General features: G+C 58.6%; 2 protein-coding genes across 2 annotated transcripts; both read left to right on the top strand.

Moving 5' to 3' along the window:
• Nucleotides 1–377: 377 nt before the first annotated feature.
• Nucleotides 378–5,336, top strand: LOC121113266 (peripheral-type benzodiazepine receptor-associated protein 1-like). The gene is made up of 2 exons (XM_040701803.1): nucleotides 378–2,098; nucleotides 2,488–5,336. The coding sequence occupies exons 1-2, from the start codon at nucleotides 1,355–1,357 to the stop codon at nucleotides 3,766–3,768; spliced, it is 2,025 nt and encodes a 674-aa protein (XP_040557737.1). The 5' UTR covers nucleotides 378–1,354; the 3' UTR covers nucleotides 3,769–5,336.
• A 4,895-nt stretch (nucleotides 5,337–10,231) lies between these two features.
• LOC121113269 lies at nucleotides 10,232–11,155 on the top strand. The gene has a single exon (XM_040701806.1). The coding sequence runs from the start codon at nucleotides 10,232–10,234 to the stop codon at nucleotides 11,153–11,155; it is 924 nt and encodes a 307-aa protein (XP_040557740.1).
• Nucleotides 11,156–16,615: the final 5,460 nt, after the last annotated feature.

The following is a 16,615-nucleotide window of genomic DNA, read 5'->3' as shown; positions in this document are numbered from 1 at the left end:
CCCTTCTCTGTCACATCTAATTCCCATCCCTTCTCCCTTCGGATCTAGTTGGAAGCCCTGGTAATCAATCCACAGAACTTGTTCCCCAGTACACTTCTGCCCCGCTCGCTCAGTTGGAGTCCATCAGGAGCCCCCCTACCCAGTACCTCAAAGGCCTGTCCGAGGTCAAAATGCCCAAAGCCTTGATCAAGACAGCACCCATTCAGCCAGTTGTTTACCTGACACGTTCTCCTCCATCTTCCTGGGTCCCAGCTACCCATCGGAAGGACAGAGGAGAACTCTGCCTGCACCCCTGATCCCTTCAACATCTTTCCAAGGAATGCAAAGTCCTGTTTAACATGCTTTAGTTTCCTCACTGCAGCATCCTGGGCCCCAGCCTGAATGACAGTAAAAGGGTAGCAGTCTTCCGCTTACATGAGCCGTGGTAGAGCCTTCCCAATGTCTCTAACATACACGTGCCCCTGGAACAGAGCACGCCTCACTGGAGAGATTACCCGGGCGGCAAATGGGAGCCTCAGTGCCTCCCAGCAAGGAGTCCGTCCCCCCCCCCCCCCACCGTTGCTAAGACTCTCCGCCATTTTTGGTGCCACTGGTATCGATGCAGTGCCCTGACCGGCCCTGCTCCCTGTGCTTGCTACTCCCTGCATTCTCAGTGTGCTTCCCAGGGCATGAGTTTGGGCTGCTTTGCAAACCTTCGTCCCTCTCCCATGCGAGAGCCTCGAATCCATTACTCGGGGACACCGTAGGGGACACTGCAGGGGTCAGCAGCACTGGGGGCTCGGGGGCAGACGCTCCCATCTGCTTTGAGCAGAGATGAGGGTCCAGCCCCTTTCCTCTCGCAGGCTGTCTAGATCTCTGACCTGCAGGTGAGCGGCTGCATTGGCTACTCCCACTTGCAGGGCCTTAGGAGGAGGCTGCGTGCCTGCAGTGGAAGCAGGTTCACAGCTCCTCCTCAGAGATCCCCAAGAGCTCCTCAGGCTGCTGATTTCTCACAGCAGCCTGGCCATCTGCTCCAGCAGCTCCTTGAGCAGGGTGCACCTGCAACCAGGTTCTTTTAACTGAACAAGCTCACAGGTATGGTGAGATATTTCCTTTACTGCAATCGAAATGGAAATCACAGTGAGTTGGATGGCCTACTGCTGTTCTTCTCCCGTGCCAGAGAAGGCCATATCTCCCAGCACCACCAAAGGTCGTCCATGCAGCCCAGCGCTGTGGGAGGCGGTTCCGCCCAACACCGTGACGTCTCTACCACCCAACACAGCTTCAAGCCACTGCGCGCCACCCTCCATTACGTGCTGGGGGCACAGGGTCGCTCTGCCCCATAGCGCAGAAGGCCGCAGCCCCACCCTCCACTATGAGCTGGGCCAGAAGGCCGCACCGTCCAATAGCAGTGAAGGCCACTGCCCCACCCGCCATTATGACCTGGGCCAGCACACAGTATAAAAGGCCGCTGGCGCACCCTGCCACGGCATTCACTGTCGGCACACCCTCGCGACAGGGACGAGAGGCAGTGGGCGCTACGGGGTCAGGGGCAGCTGTCCCTGCAGACCCCAGGAAGGAGAGCGACTTTCGGTGGCCTTTGGCCACAGCTTTTGGAGGCCGAGGGTCTCTTCAGATCCGCGTGGCCATGCTGCGGGAGGCAGCAAAGCGGGAGCAGCAGCTCCTGGCCAACCAACTGCGCTGTGCCTGGGAGAAGCAGCAGGCCCAGGAGGAGCAGCGGCTGAAGGAGCGGGAGCAGTGGCAGCGGGCGACGGAGACGCGGCAGCTGCTGCGCTGGAAGGAGGCCGAGCTGCACGCCACCAAGGAGCTGCTGCAGCGGGAGTGCGATGCCGCCCTGCGCCAGGCTCGGGAGCTGCAGCAGCTGCTGGCCCAGGAGCTGAGGAGCCCCCACAGGAGCATCTGGGAGGCCCGCGCCAAGCTGCAGGACGTCCTCAGCAAGCTGCGCTGGGAGACGGATGGTGAGCAGCCCGCCTGCATCCGCCACCTCCAGCATCAGCTGGAGCTGGAGAGGAGGCTGTTCAACCAATACATCGTGGGGAGCTGGGAGGGCGAGCCCAAGCTCGTGGACAGCCATGCTGCAAAGGACGCTCACGTCCAGGTGAGGTGGCACACTGAGAGAGTGGGGATTGTTCAGCCCGGGGGAGGGGAGGCTCTGGGGAGAGCACAGAGCGGCCTTCCAGTGCCTGGTAAGGGAGGGTAGTGATACAACAGAGGACAGTGCCTTGAAAGCAGAAGAGGGGAGATTTGGGTGAGAGATGAGGGAGAAAGAATCGGCACCGTGAGGGTGCTGAGGCGCTGGCACAGGCTGCCCACAGAGGCTGTGGTTGCCCCATCCCTGGCAGTGCTCCAGGCCAGGCTGGAGGCGCCTCTGGGCAACCTGACCTCGTGGAAGCTGTCCCTGCCCATGGCACGGGCTTGGGACAGGAGAGTCTTGAAGGCCCCTTCCTACCCCAACCGTTCTGTTATTCTATGATTTTCTGGTTCTAGGTGCCAGAGACGGCCAAGGAAGACCTGGGGCTCCCAGGCAGACGGCCCTCTACCAACCGGGGCCCGGGGCAGCTCCTGGCCGACCGCCTGCGCTCCAAGTGGGAGCGGGAGCGGGCGTCAAAGCTGCAGCGCCTGCGCGAGCAGAGCCAGAAGCAGCGGGAGACAGAGATCCGCCAACTGCTGCGGGCGAAGGAGGCCCAGCTCCGCCAGATGCAGGAGCGGCTGCAGAAGCAGCGCAATGACACCGTGCGCCAGGCATGGCATCTGCAGCGGCAGCTGGTGGAGGAGCTGCTGAGGGGCGACGGCAGCAGCGGGGAGCGCAGAGTGCAGCAGGAAGTCCAGCGGCAGCTCTGCTGGAAGCCCCGTGGAGAGCAGGCCGCCCACGTGCTGCGCCTCCAGCGGGAACTGCAGGAGCAAAGGAGAGGCTTCCTGCAGTACATCCTGCAGCACGGTGAGGGCCAGCCGCCCGTCTCCTGCAACGGGGCCAGGGCCTGCCATCGGGCTGTAGCAGAGGTGGGCGTTCAGGCTGCAGAGCAACAAGAGGCCTGCCCACCTGAGCGCACGGAGCTGCAGGAGCAGGACGCTCTTCTGCTGAGGGAGCTGAAGGACCTGCAGAGACAGTGCAGCCTCCTTCAAGAGGAGATCTGCCTGCTGAGGAGCAGAAGCTCTCAGCAGATGAGGCAGGAGGTGGAGCGGTGCGAGGACAAGAGGCGGACGCTCAGCCTCCTCACCAAGCAGCTGCAGGAAGGAGTCCGGCAGCTCAAGGAGGCCTCTTCCACATCCAGCGAGGCCTCAGAAAAGGCACAGCAAGTCAACCAGCTACAGGGACGGCCTTTGGAAAAGGAGAATGGCAGAAAGCTGGAGCCGCACGGAAACCCAGAGCAGGAATGCTCCAACCCACAGGAGAGGTTGGAGGAGTCGGAAGTGCGGCTGATGGCAGTCTGCAGCCTGCATTCTCGCAGACCGCCATCGTCACCACCACTAATTCGAAGATTCTTAGCTCGGCACAGCTACAATCCTTTTGAGGGCCCTAATGAGGACCCAGAAAACGAGCTTCCGCTGACTGCGGGACAATACGTTTACATCTCTGGAGACGTGGATGAGGATGGCTGGTTGCTGGGAGAGCTGACGGACGGCACAAGAGGACTGGTGCCTTCCAATCTGGTGGAAGAAGTTTCAGACGATGACCAGGACACAACCGTGCCTCCAGAGCTTCGTGATCTCCTGCTGGATCCCGATGATGAAGAGAGACCGGGCAGCAGGAGCGGTGGCAGAAGGTGATGGTCACCACCCAGAAATCTGTGTCCGTCTGTTGGCTGATCCTGGGGGACGCAGAGATTCCTCTCCATCAGACAGCAACATCCCATCAAAATTCCACCTTTGTGGATGAAGACTACCTCCTGCTCCACTTCACGTTCAAGTGGAGCGTGGTCCATCAGCAGCAAGACCTTGAACATTCATCATCGGTATGACTGGGAATTCGTTACATTGGACTGGACTAAAACAACAAAACAAAACAACACAACAACACCAACACCAACACCAACACCAAAAATATTATTAAAAAAAAAATACAAAATAACCAAACCCAAAAAAAGCGTGTACAGTCCTCTTGTTTTCTGGCAATCCGCTTTCCTGGTTCTCCAGGGAAGGTTTTGGAGGGAACAAGTGATAGCTCTGAACTGCCTGCCTTCCAAGTAAGGACGAGTCATGCTCAGGACCCCCACGGTCCTGGGGGACGTTCCAAGAGGCAGCAGGCAGAGAGAAGAAAAGTTCAGGACAGCTACAAGGAAGAATCTTTGCGATGAGCTGCTCTTCTCTTGTGCTATCCTTTGTAAGGCAGAGGGGCAGCCAAAAAGAAGCTTTGCGTGTAACTTCCAAACCTGGCATTTTGCAGATAACACCTTTCTGCCCATCTTTGTTTCATAGCCCCGAAGGATCTCTTGCTTCTCAGTTAGAACGGTTGTCACGGACAGGGGCTGCTGCATTCCCTCACACCTCCCCTGCCATTTCTCTTGTCCCAGCAGGCTCCAGTTCAACTGCTGCCTTCACCTGTGACTGATGCAGCCTGCAGGAGAGCAGCAAATGGCCATAGCACTTCCATCTCTGGTGGGCGGGGGCTTGGGGAAACAGCCAGGAGAAGGCAAGGGGCAAGAGATGGGAGCGCAGGGACACCGCGAGATGCCCTCAGCCAGCATTTGTGTGCTGGGGACAGAGAAGCTGCTGGGCCTGCAGTTTCCCTCCTCTCCGAGCTGCTTCCCTGGGCCTTGGCTGTTCCCAGCAAGGAGCACCTTGCTTGCAGGAGCCTGTGAGCTTTGTGGAGGTGGCTGTGTATTTCAGCAGGGAAAAGTGGTGTTCCACAGGATAAGATCGTGTAAACGAGTTCAACTCGTTACAGTCAATGTTCCGGATCTGTGGACCGCTGTTTCTGGGTGCTTCTTTCTTGGGGCGGCGAGGCTGCATTCCCCAGAGGAGTTTGCACCCAGAGGAAGAGAGGTGGAGCTCCTGGCAGAGGATCTCTCTTTGGTCGCTGTCGAGGAGCATGCGGTCCCTTGCCGCTTTTCGCCTGCAGCTTTCGAGGAAGGGCCTCGGTTTGGGCACTGTCTCTCTCATTTTGGTTGATTTGTTGGCCTCAGTTCCAATTGGACTGTGTCATATTGTGTTATCTTGCATTCTGATATCATCCTTAGTAAAGGAATGTTCCTTCTCAGATCGCTGCCGCTGTTCTGTTTGTAGATCCATCTGCTATCTCCCTACCCTTTCCCCTTCTCCCTTTCCCCCTTTCTCGGGGCGTGGGTCTGTGGGTCTCCTGCCTCACCAGTCACGGGGCTGGGCTGGGCTGGCCTGTAAACTGTTTTCCTTGTTTTCTGGGCCGGTGGGCCTGTGGGCCTGCTGTCCCCCTGTCACGGACACAGACGGATCTAGAGATACCTCCGTGACAAAAGGGCAGCTCCTCCACCTCGCTTGCCCAGCCTGTCTTTTCTAAAAAGGACTTGGCCCTCTGTGACAGCATCCCAGTCAGGCGAGCCGCCCCACCACCTCTCCGTGACTGCAATGAGATCGCAGTTACCCCGAGAGGGACACAAGAAGATTTTGGACGGACTATCGGCGCCATTGCCTCCTCTGAGGAGCCCTTGCACGATCCTATGGGACAACTCAGAGGTTTCTCCCCGCAGTCTCCAACAGTGACAACGTCCCTCAGCCCTTCTCTGTCACATCTAATTCCCATCCCTTCTCCCTTCGGATCTCGTTGGAAGCCCTGGTAATCAATCCACAGAACTTGTTCCCCAGTACACTTCTGCCCCGCTCGCTCAGTTGGAGTCCATCAGGAGCCCCCCTACCCAGTACCTCAAAGGCCTGTCCGAGATCAAAATGCCCAAAGCCTTGATCAAGACAGCACCCATTCAACCAGTTGTTTACCTGACACGTTCTCCTCCATCTTCCTGGGTCCCAGCTACCCATCGGAAGGACAGAGGAGAACTCTGCCTGCACCCCTGATCCCTTCAACATCTTTCCAAGGAATGCAAAGTCCTGTTTAACATGCTTTAGTTTCCTCACTGCAGCATCCTGGGGCCCAGCCTGAATGACAGTAAAAGGGTAGCAGTCTTCCGCTTACATGAGCCGTGGTAGAGCCTTCCCAATGTCTCTAACATACACGTGCCCCTGGAACAGAGCACGCCTCACTGGAGAGATTACCCGGGCGGCAAATGGGAGCCTCAGTGCCTCCCAGCAAGGAGTCCGTCCCCCCCCCCCCCCACCGTTGCTAAGACTCTCCGCCATTTTTGGTGCCACTGGTATCGATGCAGTGCCCTGACCGGCCCTGCTCCCTGTGCTTGCTACTCCCTGCATTCTCAGTGTGCTTCCCAGGGCATGAGTTTGGGCTGCTTTGCAAACCTTCGTCCCTCTCCCATGCGAGAGCCTCGAATCCATTACTCGGGGACACCGTAGGGGACACTGCAGGGGTCAGCAGCACTGGGGGCTCGGGGGCAGACGCTCCCATCTGCTTTGAGCAGAGATGAGGGTCCAGCCCCTTTCCTCTCGCAGGCTGTCTAGATCTCTGACCTGCAGGTGAGCGGCTGCATTGGCTACTCCCACTTGCAGGGCCTTAGGAGGAGGCTGCGTGCCTGCAGTGGAAGCAGGTTCACAGCTCCTCCTCAGAGATCCCCAAGAGCTCCTCAGGCTGCTGATTTCTCACAGCAGCCTGGCCATCTGCTCCAGCAGCTCCTTGAGCAGGGTGCACCTGCAACCAGGTTCTTTTAACTGAACAAGCTCACAGGTATGGTGAGATATTTCCTTTACTGCAATCGAAATGGAAATCACAGTGAGTTGGATGGCCTACTGCTGTTCTTCTCCCGTGCCAGAGAAGGCCATATCTCCCAGCACCACCAAAGGTCGTCCATGCAGCCCAGCGCTGTGGGAGGCGGTTCCGCCCAACACCGTGACGTCTCTACCACCCAACACAGCTTCAAGCCACTGCGCGCCACCCTCCATTACGTGCTGGGGGCACAGGGTCGCTCTGCCCCATAGCGCAGAAGGCCGCAGCCCCACCCTCCACTATGAGCTGGGCCAGAAGGCCGCACCGTCCAATAGCAGTGAAGGCCACTGCCCCACCCGCCATTATGACCTGGGCCAGCACACAGTATAAAAGGCCGCTGGCGCACCCTGCCACGGCATTCACTGTCGGCACACCCTCGCGACAGGGACGAGAGGCAGTGGGCGCTACGGGGTCAGGGGCAGCTGTCCCTGCAGACCCCAGGAAGGAGAGCGACTTTCGGTGGCCTTTGGCCACAGCTTTTGGAGGCCGAGGGTCTCTTCAGATCCGCGTGGCCATGCTGCGGGAGGCAGCAAAGCGGGAGCAGCAGCTCCTGGCCAACCAACTGCGCTGTGCCTGGGAGAAGCAGCAGGCCCAGGAGGAGCAGCGGCTGAAGGAGCGGGAGCAGTGGCAGCGGGCGACGGAGACGCGGCAGCTGCTGCGCTGGAAGGAGGCCGAGCTGCACGCCACCAAGGAGCTGCTGCAGCGGGAGTGCGATGCCGCCCTGCACCAGGCTCGGGAGCTGCAGCAGCTGCTGGCCCAGGAGCTGAGGAGCCCCCACAGGAGCATCTGGGAGGCCCGCGCCAAGCTGCAGGACGTCCTCAGCAAGCTGCGCTGGGAGACGGATGGTGAGCAGCCCGCCTGCATCCGCCACCTCCAGCATCAGCTGGAGCTGGAGAGGAGGCTGTTCAACCAATACATCGTGGGGAGCTGGGAGGGCGAGCCCAAGCTCGTGGACAGCCATGCTGCAAAGGACGCTCACGTCCAGGTGAGATGGCACACTGAGAGAGTGGGGATTGTTCAGCCCGGGGGAGGGGAGGCTCTGGGGAGAGCACAGAGCGGCCTTCCAGTGCCTGGTAAGGGAGGGTAGTGATACAACAGAGGACAGTGCCTTGAAAGCAGAAGAGGGGAGATTTGGGTGAGAGATGAGGGAGAAAGAATCGGCACCGTGAGGGTGCTGAGGCGCTGGCACAGGCTGCCCACAGAGGCTGTGGTTGCCCCATCCCTGGCAGTGCTCCAGGCCAGGCTGGAGGCGCCTCTGGGCAACCTGACCTCGTGGAAGCTGTCCCTGCCCATGGCACGGGCTTGGGACAGGAGAGTCTTGAAGGCCCCTTCCTACCCCAACCGTTCTGTTATTCTATGATTTTCTGGTTCTAGGTGCCAGAGACGGCCAAGGAAGACCTGGGGCTCCCAGGCAGACGGCCCTCTACCAACCGGGGCCCGGGGCAGCTCCTGGCCGACCGCCTGCGCTCCAAGTGGGAGCGGGAGCGGGCGTCAAAGCTGCAGCGCCTGCGCGAGCAGAGCCAGAGGCAGCGGGAGACAGAGATCCGCCAACTGCTGCGGGCGAAGGAGGCCCAGCTCCGCCAGATGCAGGAGCGGCTGCAGAAGCAGCGCAATGACACCGTGCGCCAGGCATGGCATCTGCAGCGGCAGCTGGTAGAGGAGCTGCTGAGGGGCGACGGCAGCAGCGGGGAGCGCAGAGTGCAGCAGGAAGTCCAGCGGCAGCTCTGCTGGAAGCCCCGTGGAGAGCAGGCCGCCCACGTGCTGCGCCTCCAGCGGGAACTGCAGGAGCAAAGGAGAGGCTTCCTGCAGTACATCCTGCAGCACGGTGAGGGCCAGCCGCCCGTCTCCTGCAACGGGGCCAGGGCCTGCCCTCGGGCTGTAGCAGAGGTGGGCGTTCAGGCTGCAGAGCAACAAGAGGCTTGCCCACCTGAGCGCACGGAGCTGCAGGAGCAGGACGCTCTTCTGCTGAGGGAGCTGAAGGACCTGCAGAGACAGTGCAGCCTCCTTCAAGAGGAGATCTGCCTGCTGAGGAGCAGAAGCTCTCAGCAGATGAGGCAGGAGGTGGAGCGGTGCGAGGACAAGAGGCGGACGCTCAGCCTCCTCACCAAGCAGCTGCAGGAAGGAGTCCGGCAGCTCAAGGAGGCCTCTTCCACATCCAGCGAGGCCTCAGAAAAGGCAGAGCAAGTCAACCAGCTACAGGGACGGCCTTTGGAAAAGGAGAATGGCAGAAAGCTGGAGCCGCACGGAAACCCAGAGCAGGAATGCTCCAACCCACAGGAGAGGTTGGAGGAGTCGGAAGTGCGGCTGATGGCAGTCTGCAGCCTGCATTCTCGCAGACCGCCATCATCACCACCACTAATTCGAAGATTCTTAGCTCGTCACAGCTACAATCCTTTTGAGGGCCCTAATGAGGACCCAGAAAACGAGCTTCCGCTGACTGCGGGACAATACGTTTACATCTCTGGAGACGTGGATGAGGATGGCTGGTTGCTGGGAGAGCTGACGGACGGCACAAGAGGACTGGTGCCTTCCAATCTGGTGGAAGAAGTTTCAGACGATGACCAGGACACAACCGTGCCTCCAGAGCTTCGTGATCTCCTGCTGGATCCCGATGATGAAGAGAGACCGGGCAGCAGGAGCGGTGGCAGAAGGTGATGGTCACCACCCAGAAATCTGTGTCCGTCTGTTGGCTGATCCTGGGGGACGCAGAGATTCCTCTCCATCAGACAGCAACATCCCATCAAAATTCCACCTTTGTGGATGAAGACTACCTCCTGCTCCACTTCACGTTCAAGTGGAGCGTGGTCCATCAGCAGCAAGACCTTGAACATTCATCATCTGTATGACTGGGAATTCGTTACATTGGACTGGACTAAAACAACAAAACAAAACAACACAACAACAACAACACCAACACCAAAAATATTATTAAAAAAAAAATACAAAATAACCAAACCCAAAAAAAGCGTGTACAGTCCTCTTGTTTTCTGGCAATCCGCTTTCCTGGTTCTCCAGGGAAGGTTTTGGAGGGAACAAGTGATAGCTCTGAACTGCCTGCCTTCCAAGTAAGGACGAGTCATGCTCAGGACCCCCACGGTCCTGGGGGACGTTCCAAGAGGCAGCAGGCAGAGAGAAGAAAAGTTCAGGACAGCTACAAGGAAGAATCTTTGCGATGAGCTGCTCTTCTCTTGTGCTATCCTTTGTAAGGCAGAGGGGCAGCCAAAAAGAAGCTTTGCGTGTAACTTCCAAACCTGGCATTTTGCAGATAACACCTTTCTGCCCATCTTTGTTTCATAGCCCCGAAGGATCTCTTGCTTCTCAGTTAGAACGGTTGTCACGGACAGGGGCTGCTGCATTCCCTCACACCTCCCCTGCCATTTCTCTTGTCCCAGCAGGCTCCAGTTCAACTGCTGCCTTCACCTGTGACTGATGCAGCCTGCAGGAGAGCAGCAAATGGCCATAGCACTTCCATCTCTGGTGGGCGGGGGCTTGGGGAAACAGCCAGGAGAAGGCAAGGGGCAAGAGATGGGAGCGCAGGGACACCGCGAGATGCCCTCAGCCAGCATTTGTGTGCTGGGGACAGAGAAGCTGCTGGGCCTGCAGTTTCCCTCCTCTCCGAGCTGCTTCCCTGGGCCTTGGCTGTTCCCAGCAAGGAGCACCTTGCTTGCAGGAGCCTGTGAGCTTTGTGGAGGTGGCTGTGTATTTCAGCAGGGAAAAGTGGTGTTCCACAGGATAAGATCGTGTAAAGCACTGGGAGTTGAACAGTCAATGTTCCGGATCTGTGGACCGCTGTTTCTGGGTGCTTCTTTCTCGGGGCGGCGAGGCTGCATTCCCCAGAGGAGTTTGCACCCAGAGGAAGAGAGGTGGAGCTCCTGGCGGAGGATCTCTCTTTGGTCGCTGTCGAGGAGCATGCGGTCCCTTGCCGCTTTTCGCCTGCAGCTTTCGAGGAAGGGCCTCGGTTTGGGCACTGTCTCTCTCATTTTGGTTGATTTGTTGGCCTCAGTTCCAATTGGACTGTGTCATATTGTGTTATCTTGCATTCTGATATCATCCTTAGTAAATGAATGTTCCTTCTCAGATCGCTGCCGCTGTTCTGTTTGTAGATCCATCTGCTATCTCCCTACCCTTTCCCCTTCTCCCTTTCCCCCTTTCTCGGGGCGTGGGTCTGTGGGTCTCCTGCCTCACCAGTCACGGGGCTGGGCTGGGCTGGCCTGTAAACTGTTTTCCTTGTTTTCTGGGCCGGTGGGCCTGTGGGCCTGCTGTCCCCCTGTCACGGACACAGACGGATCTAGAGATACCTCCGTGACAAAAGGGCAGCTCCTCCACCTCGCTTGCCCAGCCTGTCTTTTCTAAAAAGGACTTGGCCCTCTGTGACAGCATCCCAGTCAGGCGAGCCGCCCCACCACCTCTCCGTGACTGCAATGAGATCGCAGTTACCCCGAGAGGGACACAAGAAGATTTTGGACGGACTATCGGCGCCATTGCCTCCTCTGAGGAGCCCTTGCACGATCCTATGGGACAACTCAGAGGTTTCTCCCCGCAGTCTCCAACAGTGACAACGTCCCTCAGCCCTTCTCTGTCACATCTAATTCCCATCCCTTCTCCCTTCGGATCTCGTTGGAAGCCCTGGTAATCAATCCACAGAACTTGTTCCCCAGTACACTTCTGCCCCGCTCGCTCAGTTGGAGTCCATCAGGAGCCCCCCTACCCAGTACCTCAAAGGCCTGTCCGAGATCAAAATGCCCAAAGCCTTGATCAAGACAGCACCCATTCAGCCAGTTGTTTACCTGACACGTTCTCCTCCATCTTCCTGGGTCCCAGCTACCCATCGGAAGGACAGAGGAGAACTCTGCCTGCACCCCTGATCCCTTCAACATCTTTCCAAGGAATGCAAAGTCCTGTTTAACATGCTTTAGTTTCCTCACTGCAGCATCCTGGGGCCCAGCCTGAATGACAGTAAAAGGGTAGCAGTCTTCCGCTTACATGAGCCGTGGTAGAGCCTTCCCAATGTCTCTAACATACACGTGCCCCTGGAACAGAGCACGCCTCACTGGAGAGATTACCCGGGCGGCAAATGGGAGCCTCAGTGCCTCCCAGCAAGGAGTCCGTCCCCCCCCCCCCCCACCGTTGCTAAGACTCTCCGCCATTTTTGGTGCCACTGGTATCGATGCAGTGCCCTGACCGGCCCTGCTCCCTGTGCTTGCTACTCCCTGCATTCTCAGTGTGCTTCCCAGGGCATGAGTTTGGGCTGCTTTGCAAACCTTCGTCCCTCTCCCATGCGAGAGCCTCGAATCCATTACTCGGGGACACCGTAGGGGACACTGCAGGGGTCAGCAGCACTGGGGGCTCGGGGGCAGACGCTCCCATCTGCTTTGAGCAGAGATGAGGGTCCAGCCCCTTTCCTCTCGCAGGCTGTCTAGATCTCTGACCTGCAGGTGAGCGGCTGCATTGGCTACTCCCACTTGCAGGGCCTTAGGAGGAGGCTGCGTGCCTGCAGTGGAAGCAGGTTCACAGCTCCTCCTCAGAGATCCCCAAGAGCTCCTCAGGCTGCTGATTTCTCACAGCAGCCTGGCCATCTGCTCCAGCAGCTCCTTGAGCAGGGTGCACCTGCAACCAGGTTCTTTTAACTGAACAAGCTCACAGGTATGGTGAGATATTTCCTTTACTGCAATCGAAATGGAAATCACAGTGAGTTGGATGGCCTACTGCTGTTCTTCTCCCGTGCCAGAGAAGGCCATATCTCCCAGCACCACCAAAGGTCGTCCATGCAGCCCAGCGCTGTGGGAGGCGGTTCCGCCCAACACCGTGACGTCTCTACCACCCAACACAGCTTCAAGCCACTGCGCGCCACCCTCCATTACGTGCTGGGGGCACAGGGTCGCTCTGCCCCATAGCGCAGAAGGCCGCAGCCCCACCCTCCACTATGAGCTGGGCCAGAAGGCCGCACCGTCCAATAGCAGTGAAGGCCACTGCCCCACCCGCCATTATGACCTGGGCCAGCACACAGTATAAAAGGCCGCTGGCGCACCCTGCCACGGCATTCACTGTCGGCACACCCTCGCGACAGGGACGAGAGGCAGTGGGCGCTACGGGGTCAGGGGCAGCTGTCCCTGCAGACCCCAGGAAGGAGAGCGACTTTCGGTGGCCTTTGGCCACAGCTTTTGGAGGCCGAGGGTCTCTTCAGATCCGCGTGGCCATGCTGCGGGAGGCAGCAAAGCGGGAGCAGCAGCTCCTGGCCAACCAACTGCGCTGTGCCTGGGAGAAGCAGCAGGCCCAGGAGGAGCAGCGGCTGAAGGAGCGGGAGCAGTGGCAGCGGGCGACGGAGACGCGGCAGCTGCTGCGCTGGAAGGAGGCCGAGCTGCACGCCACCAAGGAGCTGCTGCAGCGGGAGTGCGATGCCGCCCTGCGCCAGGCTCGGGAGCTGCAGCAGCTGCTGGCCCAGGAGCTGAGGAGCCCCCACAGGAGCATCTGGGAGGCCCGCGCCAAGCTGCAGGACGTCCTCAGCAAGCTGCGCTGGGAGACGGATGGTGAGCAGCCCGCCTGCATCCGCCACCTCCAGCATCAGCTGGAGCTGGAGAGGAGGCTGTTCAACCAATACATCGTGGGGAGCTGGGAGGGCGAGCCCAAGCTCGTGGACAGCCATGCTGCAAAGGACGCTCACGTCCAGGTGAGATGGCACACTGAGAGAGTGGGGATTGTTCAGCCCGGGGGAGGGGAGGCTCTGGGGAGAGCACAGAGCGGCCTTCCAGTGCCTGGTAAGGGAGGGTAGTGATACAACAGAGGACAGTGCCTTGAAAGCAGAAGAGGGGAGATTTGGGTGAGAGATGAGGGAGAAAGAATCGGCACCGTGAGGGTGCTGAGGCGCTGGCACAGGCTGCCCACAGAGGCTGTGGTTGCCCCATCCCTGGCAGTGCTCCAGGCCAGGCTGGAGGCGCCTCTGGGCAACCTGACCTCGTGGAAGCTGTCCCTGCCCATGGCACGGGCTTGGGACAGGAGAGTCTTGAAGGCCCCTTCCTACCCCAACCGTTCTGTTATTCTATGATTTTCTGGTTCTAGGTGCCAGAGACGGCCAAGGAAGACCTGGGGCTCCCAGGCAGACAGCCCTCTACCAACCGGGGCCCGGGGCAGCTCCTGGCCGACCGCCTGCGCTCCAAGTGGGAGCGGGAGCGGGCGTCAAAGCTGCAGCGCCTGCGCGAGCAGAGCCAGAGGCAGCGGGAGACAGAGATCCGCCAACTGCTGCGGGCGAAGGAGGCCCAGCTCCGCCAGATGCAGGAGCGGCTGCAGAAGCAGCGCAATGACACCGTGCGCCAGGCATGGCATCTGCAGCGGCAGCTGGTGGAGGAGCTGCTGAGGGGCGACGGCAGCAGCGGGGAGCGCAGAGTGCAGCAGGAAGTCCAGCGGCAGCTCTGCTGGAAGCCCCGTGGAGAGCAGGCCGCCCACGTGCTGCGCCTCCAGCGGGAACTGCAGGAGCAAAGGAGAGGCTTCCTGCAGTACATCCTGCAGCACGGTGAGGGCCAGCCGCCCGTCTCCTGCAACGGGGCCAGGGCCTGCCATCGGGCTGTAGCAGAGGTGGGCGTTCAGGCTGCAGAGCAACAAGAGGCCTGCCCACCTGAGCGCACGGAGCTGCAGGAGCAGGACGCTCTTCTGCTGAGGGAGCTGAAGGACCTGCAGAGACAGTGCAGCCTCCTTCAAGAGGAGATCTGCCTGCTGAGGAGCAGAAGCTCTCAGCAGATGAGGCAGGAGGTGGAGCGGTGCGAGGACAAGAGGCGGACGCTCAGCCTCCTCACCAAGCAGCTGCAGGAAGGAGTCCGGCAGCTCAAGGAGGCCTCTTCCACATCCAGCGAGGCCTCAGAAAAGGCAGAGCAAGTCAACCAGCTACAGGGACGGCCTTTGGAAAAGGAGAATGGCAGAAAGCTGGAGCCGCACGGAAACCCAGAGCGGGAATGCTCCAACCCACAGGAGAGGTTGGAGGAGTCGGAAGTGCGGCTGACGGCAGTCTGCAGCCTGCATTCTCGCAGACCGCCATCGTCACCACCACTAATTCGAAGATTCTTAGCTCGTCACAGCTACAATCCTTTTGAGGGCCCTAATGAGGACCCAGAAAACGAGCTTCCGCTGACTGCGGGACAATACGTTTACATCTCTGGAGACGTGGATGAGGATGGCTGGTTGCTGGGAGAGCTGACGGACGGCACAAGAGGACTGGTGCCTTCCAGTCTGGTGGAAGAAGTTTCAGACGATGACCAGGACACAACCGTGCCTCCAGAGCTTCGTGATCTCCTGCTGGATCCCGATGATGAAGAGAGACCGGGCAGCAGGAGCGGTGGCAGAAGGTGATGGTCACCACCCAGAAATCTGTGTCCGTCTGTTGGCTGATCCTGGGGGACGCAGAGATTCCTCTCCATCAGACAGCAACATCCCATCAAAATTCCACCTTTGTGGATGAAGACTACCTCCTGCTCCACTTCACGTTCAAGTGGAGCGTGGTCCATCAGCAGCAAGACCTTGAACATTCATCATCTGTATGACTGGGAATTCGTTACATTGGACTGGACTAAAACAACAAAACAAAACAACACAACAACAACAACACCAACACCAAAAATATTATTAAAAAAAAAAAATACAAAATAACCAAACCCCAAAAAAAAGCGTGTACAGTCCTCTTGTTTTCTGGCAATCCGCTTTCCTGGTTCTCCAGGGAAGGTTTTGGAGGGAACAAGTGATAGCTCTGAACTGCCTGCCTTCCAAGTAAGGACGAGTCATGCTCAGGACCCCCACGGTCCTGGGGGACGTTCCAAGAGGCAGCAGGCAGAGAGAAGAAAAGCTCAGGACAGCTACAAGGAAGAATCTTTGCGATGAGCTGCTCTTCTCTTGTGCTATCCTTTGTAAGGCAGAGGGGCAGCCAAAAAGAAGCTTTGCGTGTAACTTCCAAACCTGGCATTTTGCAGATAACACCTTTCTGCCCATCTTTGTTTCATAGCCCCGAAGGATCTCTTGCTTCTCAGTTAGAACGGTTGTCACGGACAGGGGCTGCTGCATTCCCTCACACCTCCCCTGCCATTTCTCTTGTCCCAGCAGGCTCCAGTTCAACTGCTGCCTTCACCTGTGACTGATGCAGCCTGCAGGAGAGCAGCAAATGGCCATAGCACTTCCATCTCTGGTGGGCGGGGGCTTGGGGAAGCAGCCAGGAGAAGGCAAGGGGCAAGAGATGGGAGCGCAGGGACACCGCGAGATGCCCTCAGCCAGCATTTGTGTGCTGGGGACAGAGAAGCTGCTGGGCCTGCAGTTTCCCTCCTCTCCGAGCTGCTTCCCTGGGCCTTGGCTGTTCCCAGCAAGGAGCACCTTGCTTGCAGGAGCCTGTGAGCTTTGTGGAGGTGGCTGTGTATTTCAGCAGGGAAAAGTGGTGTTCCACAGGATAAGATCGTGTAAAGCACTGGGAGTTGAACAGTCAATGTTCCGGATCTGTGGACCGCTGTTTCTGGGTGCTTCTTTCTCGGGGCGGCGAGGCTGCATTCCCCAGAGGAGTTTGCACCCAGAGGAAGAGAGGTGGAGCTCCTGGCGGAGGATCTCTCTTTGGTCGCTGTCGAGGAGCATGCGGTCCCTTGCCGCTTTTCGCCTGCAGCTTTCGAGGAAGGGCCTCGGTTTGGGCACTGTCTCTCTCATTTTGGTTGATTTGTTGGCCTCAGTTCCAATTGGACTGTGTCATATTGTGTTATCTTGCATTCTGATATCATCCTTAGTAAATGAATGTTCCTTCTCAGATCGCTGCCGCTGTTCTGTTTGTAGATCCATCTGCTATCTCCCTAGCCT

This window comes from Gallus gallus, chromosome 5 (genome assembly GCF_016699485.2).
Source record: "Gallus gallus isolate bGalGal1 chromosome 5, bGalGal1.mat.broiler.GRCg7b, whole genome shotgun sequence".
Lineage (NCBI taxonomy): Eukaryota > Metazoa > Chordata > Aves > Galliformes > Phasianidae > Gallus > Gallus gallus.
Note: the sequence above shows the minus strand (reverse complement) of the source record. Positions and strands in the feature narration are given on the sequence as shown.

Excerpts from the sequence above, each read along its gene's own strand:
- LOC121113266 (XM_040701803.1), top strand. The coding sequence starts at position 1,355 with ATGAGCTGGGCCAGAAGGCCGCACCGTCCAATAGCAGTGAAGGCCACT. Across the intron at positions 2,099-2,487 it reads CAAAGGACGCTCACGTCCAG|GTGCCAGAGACGGCCAAGGA; the intron begins GTGAGGTGGCAC and ends TTCTGGTTCTAG.
- LOC121113269 (XM_040701806.1), top strand. The coding sequence starts at position 10,232 with ATGCAGCCTGCAGGAGAGCAGCAAATGGCCATAGCACTTCCATCTCTG.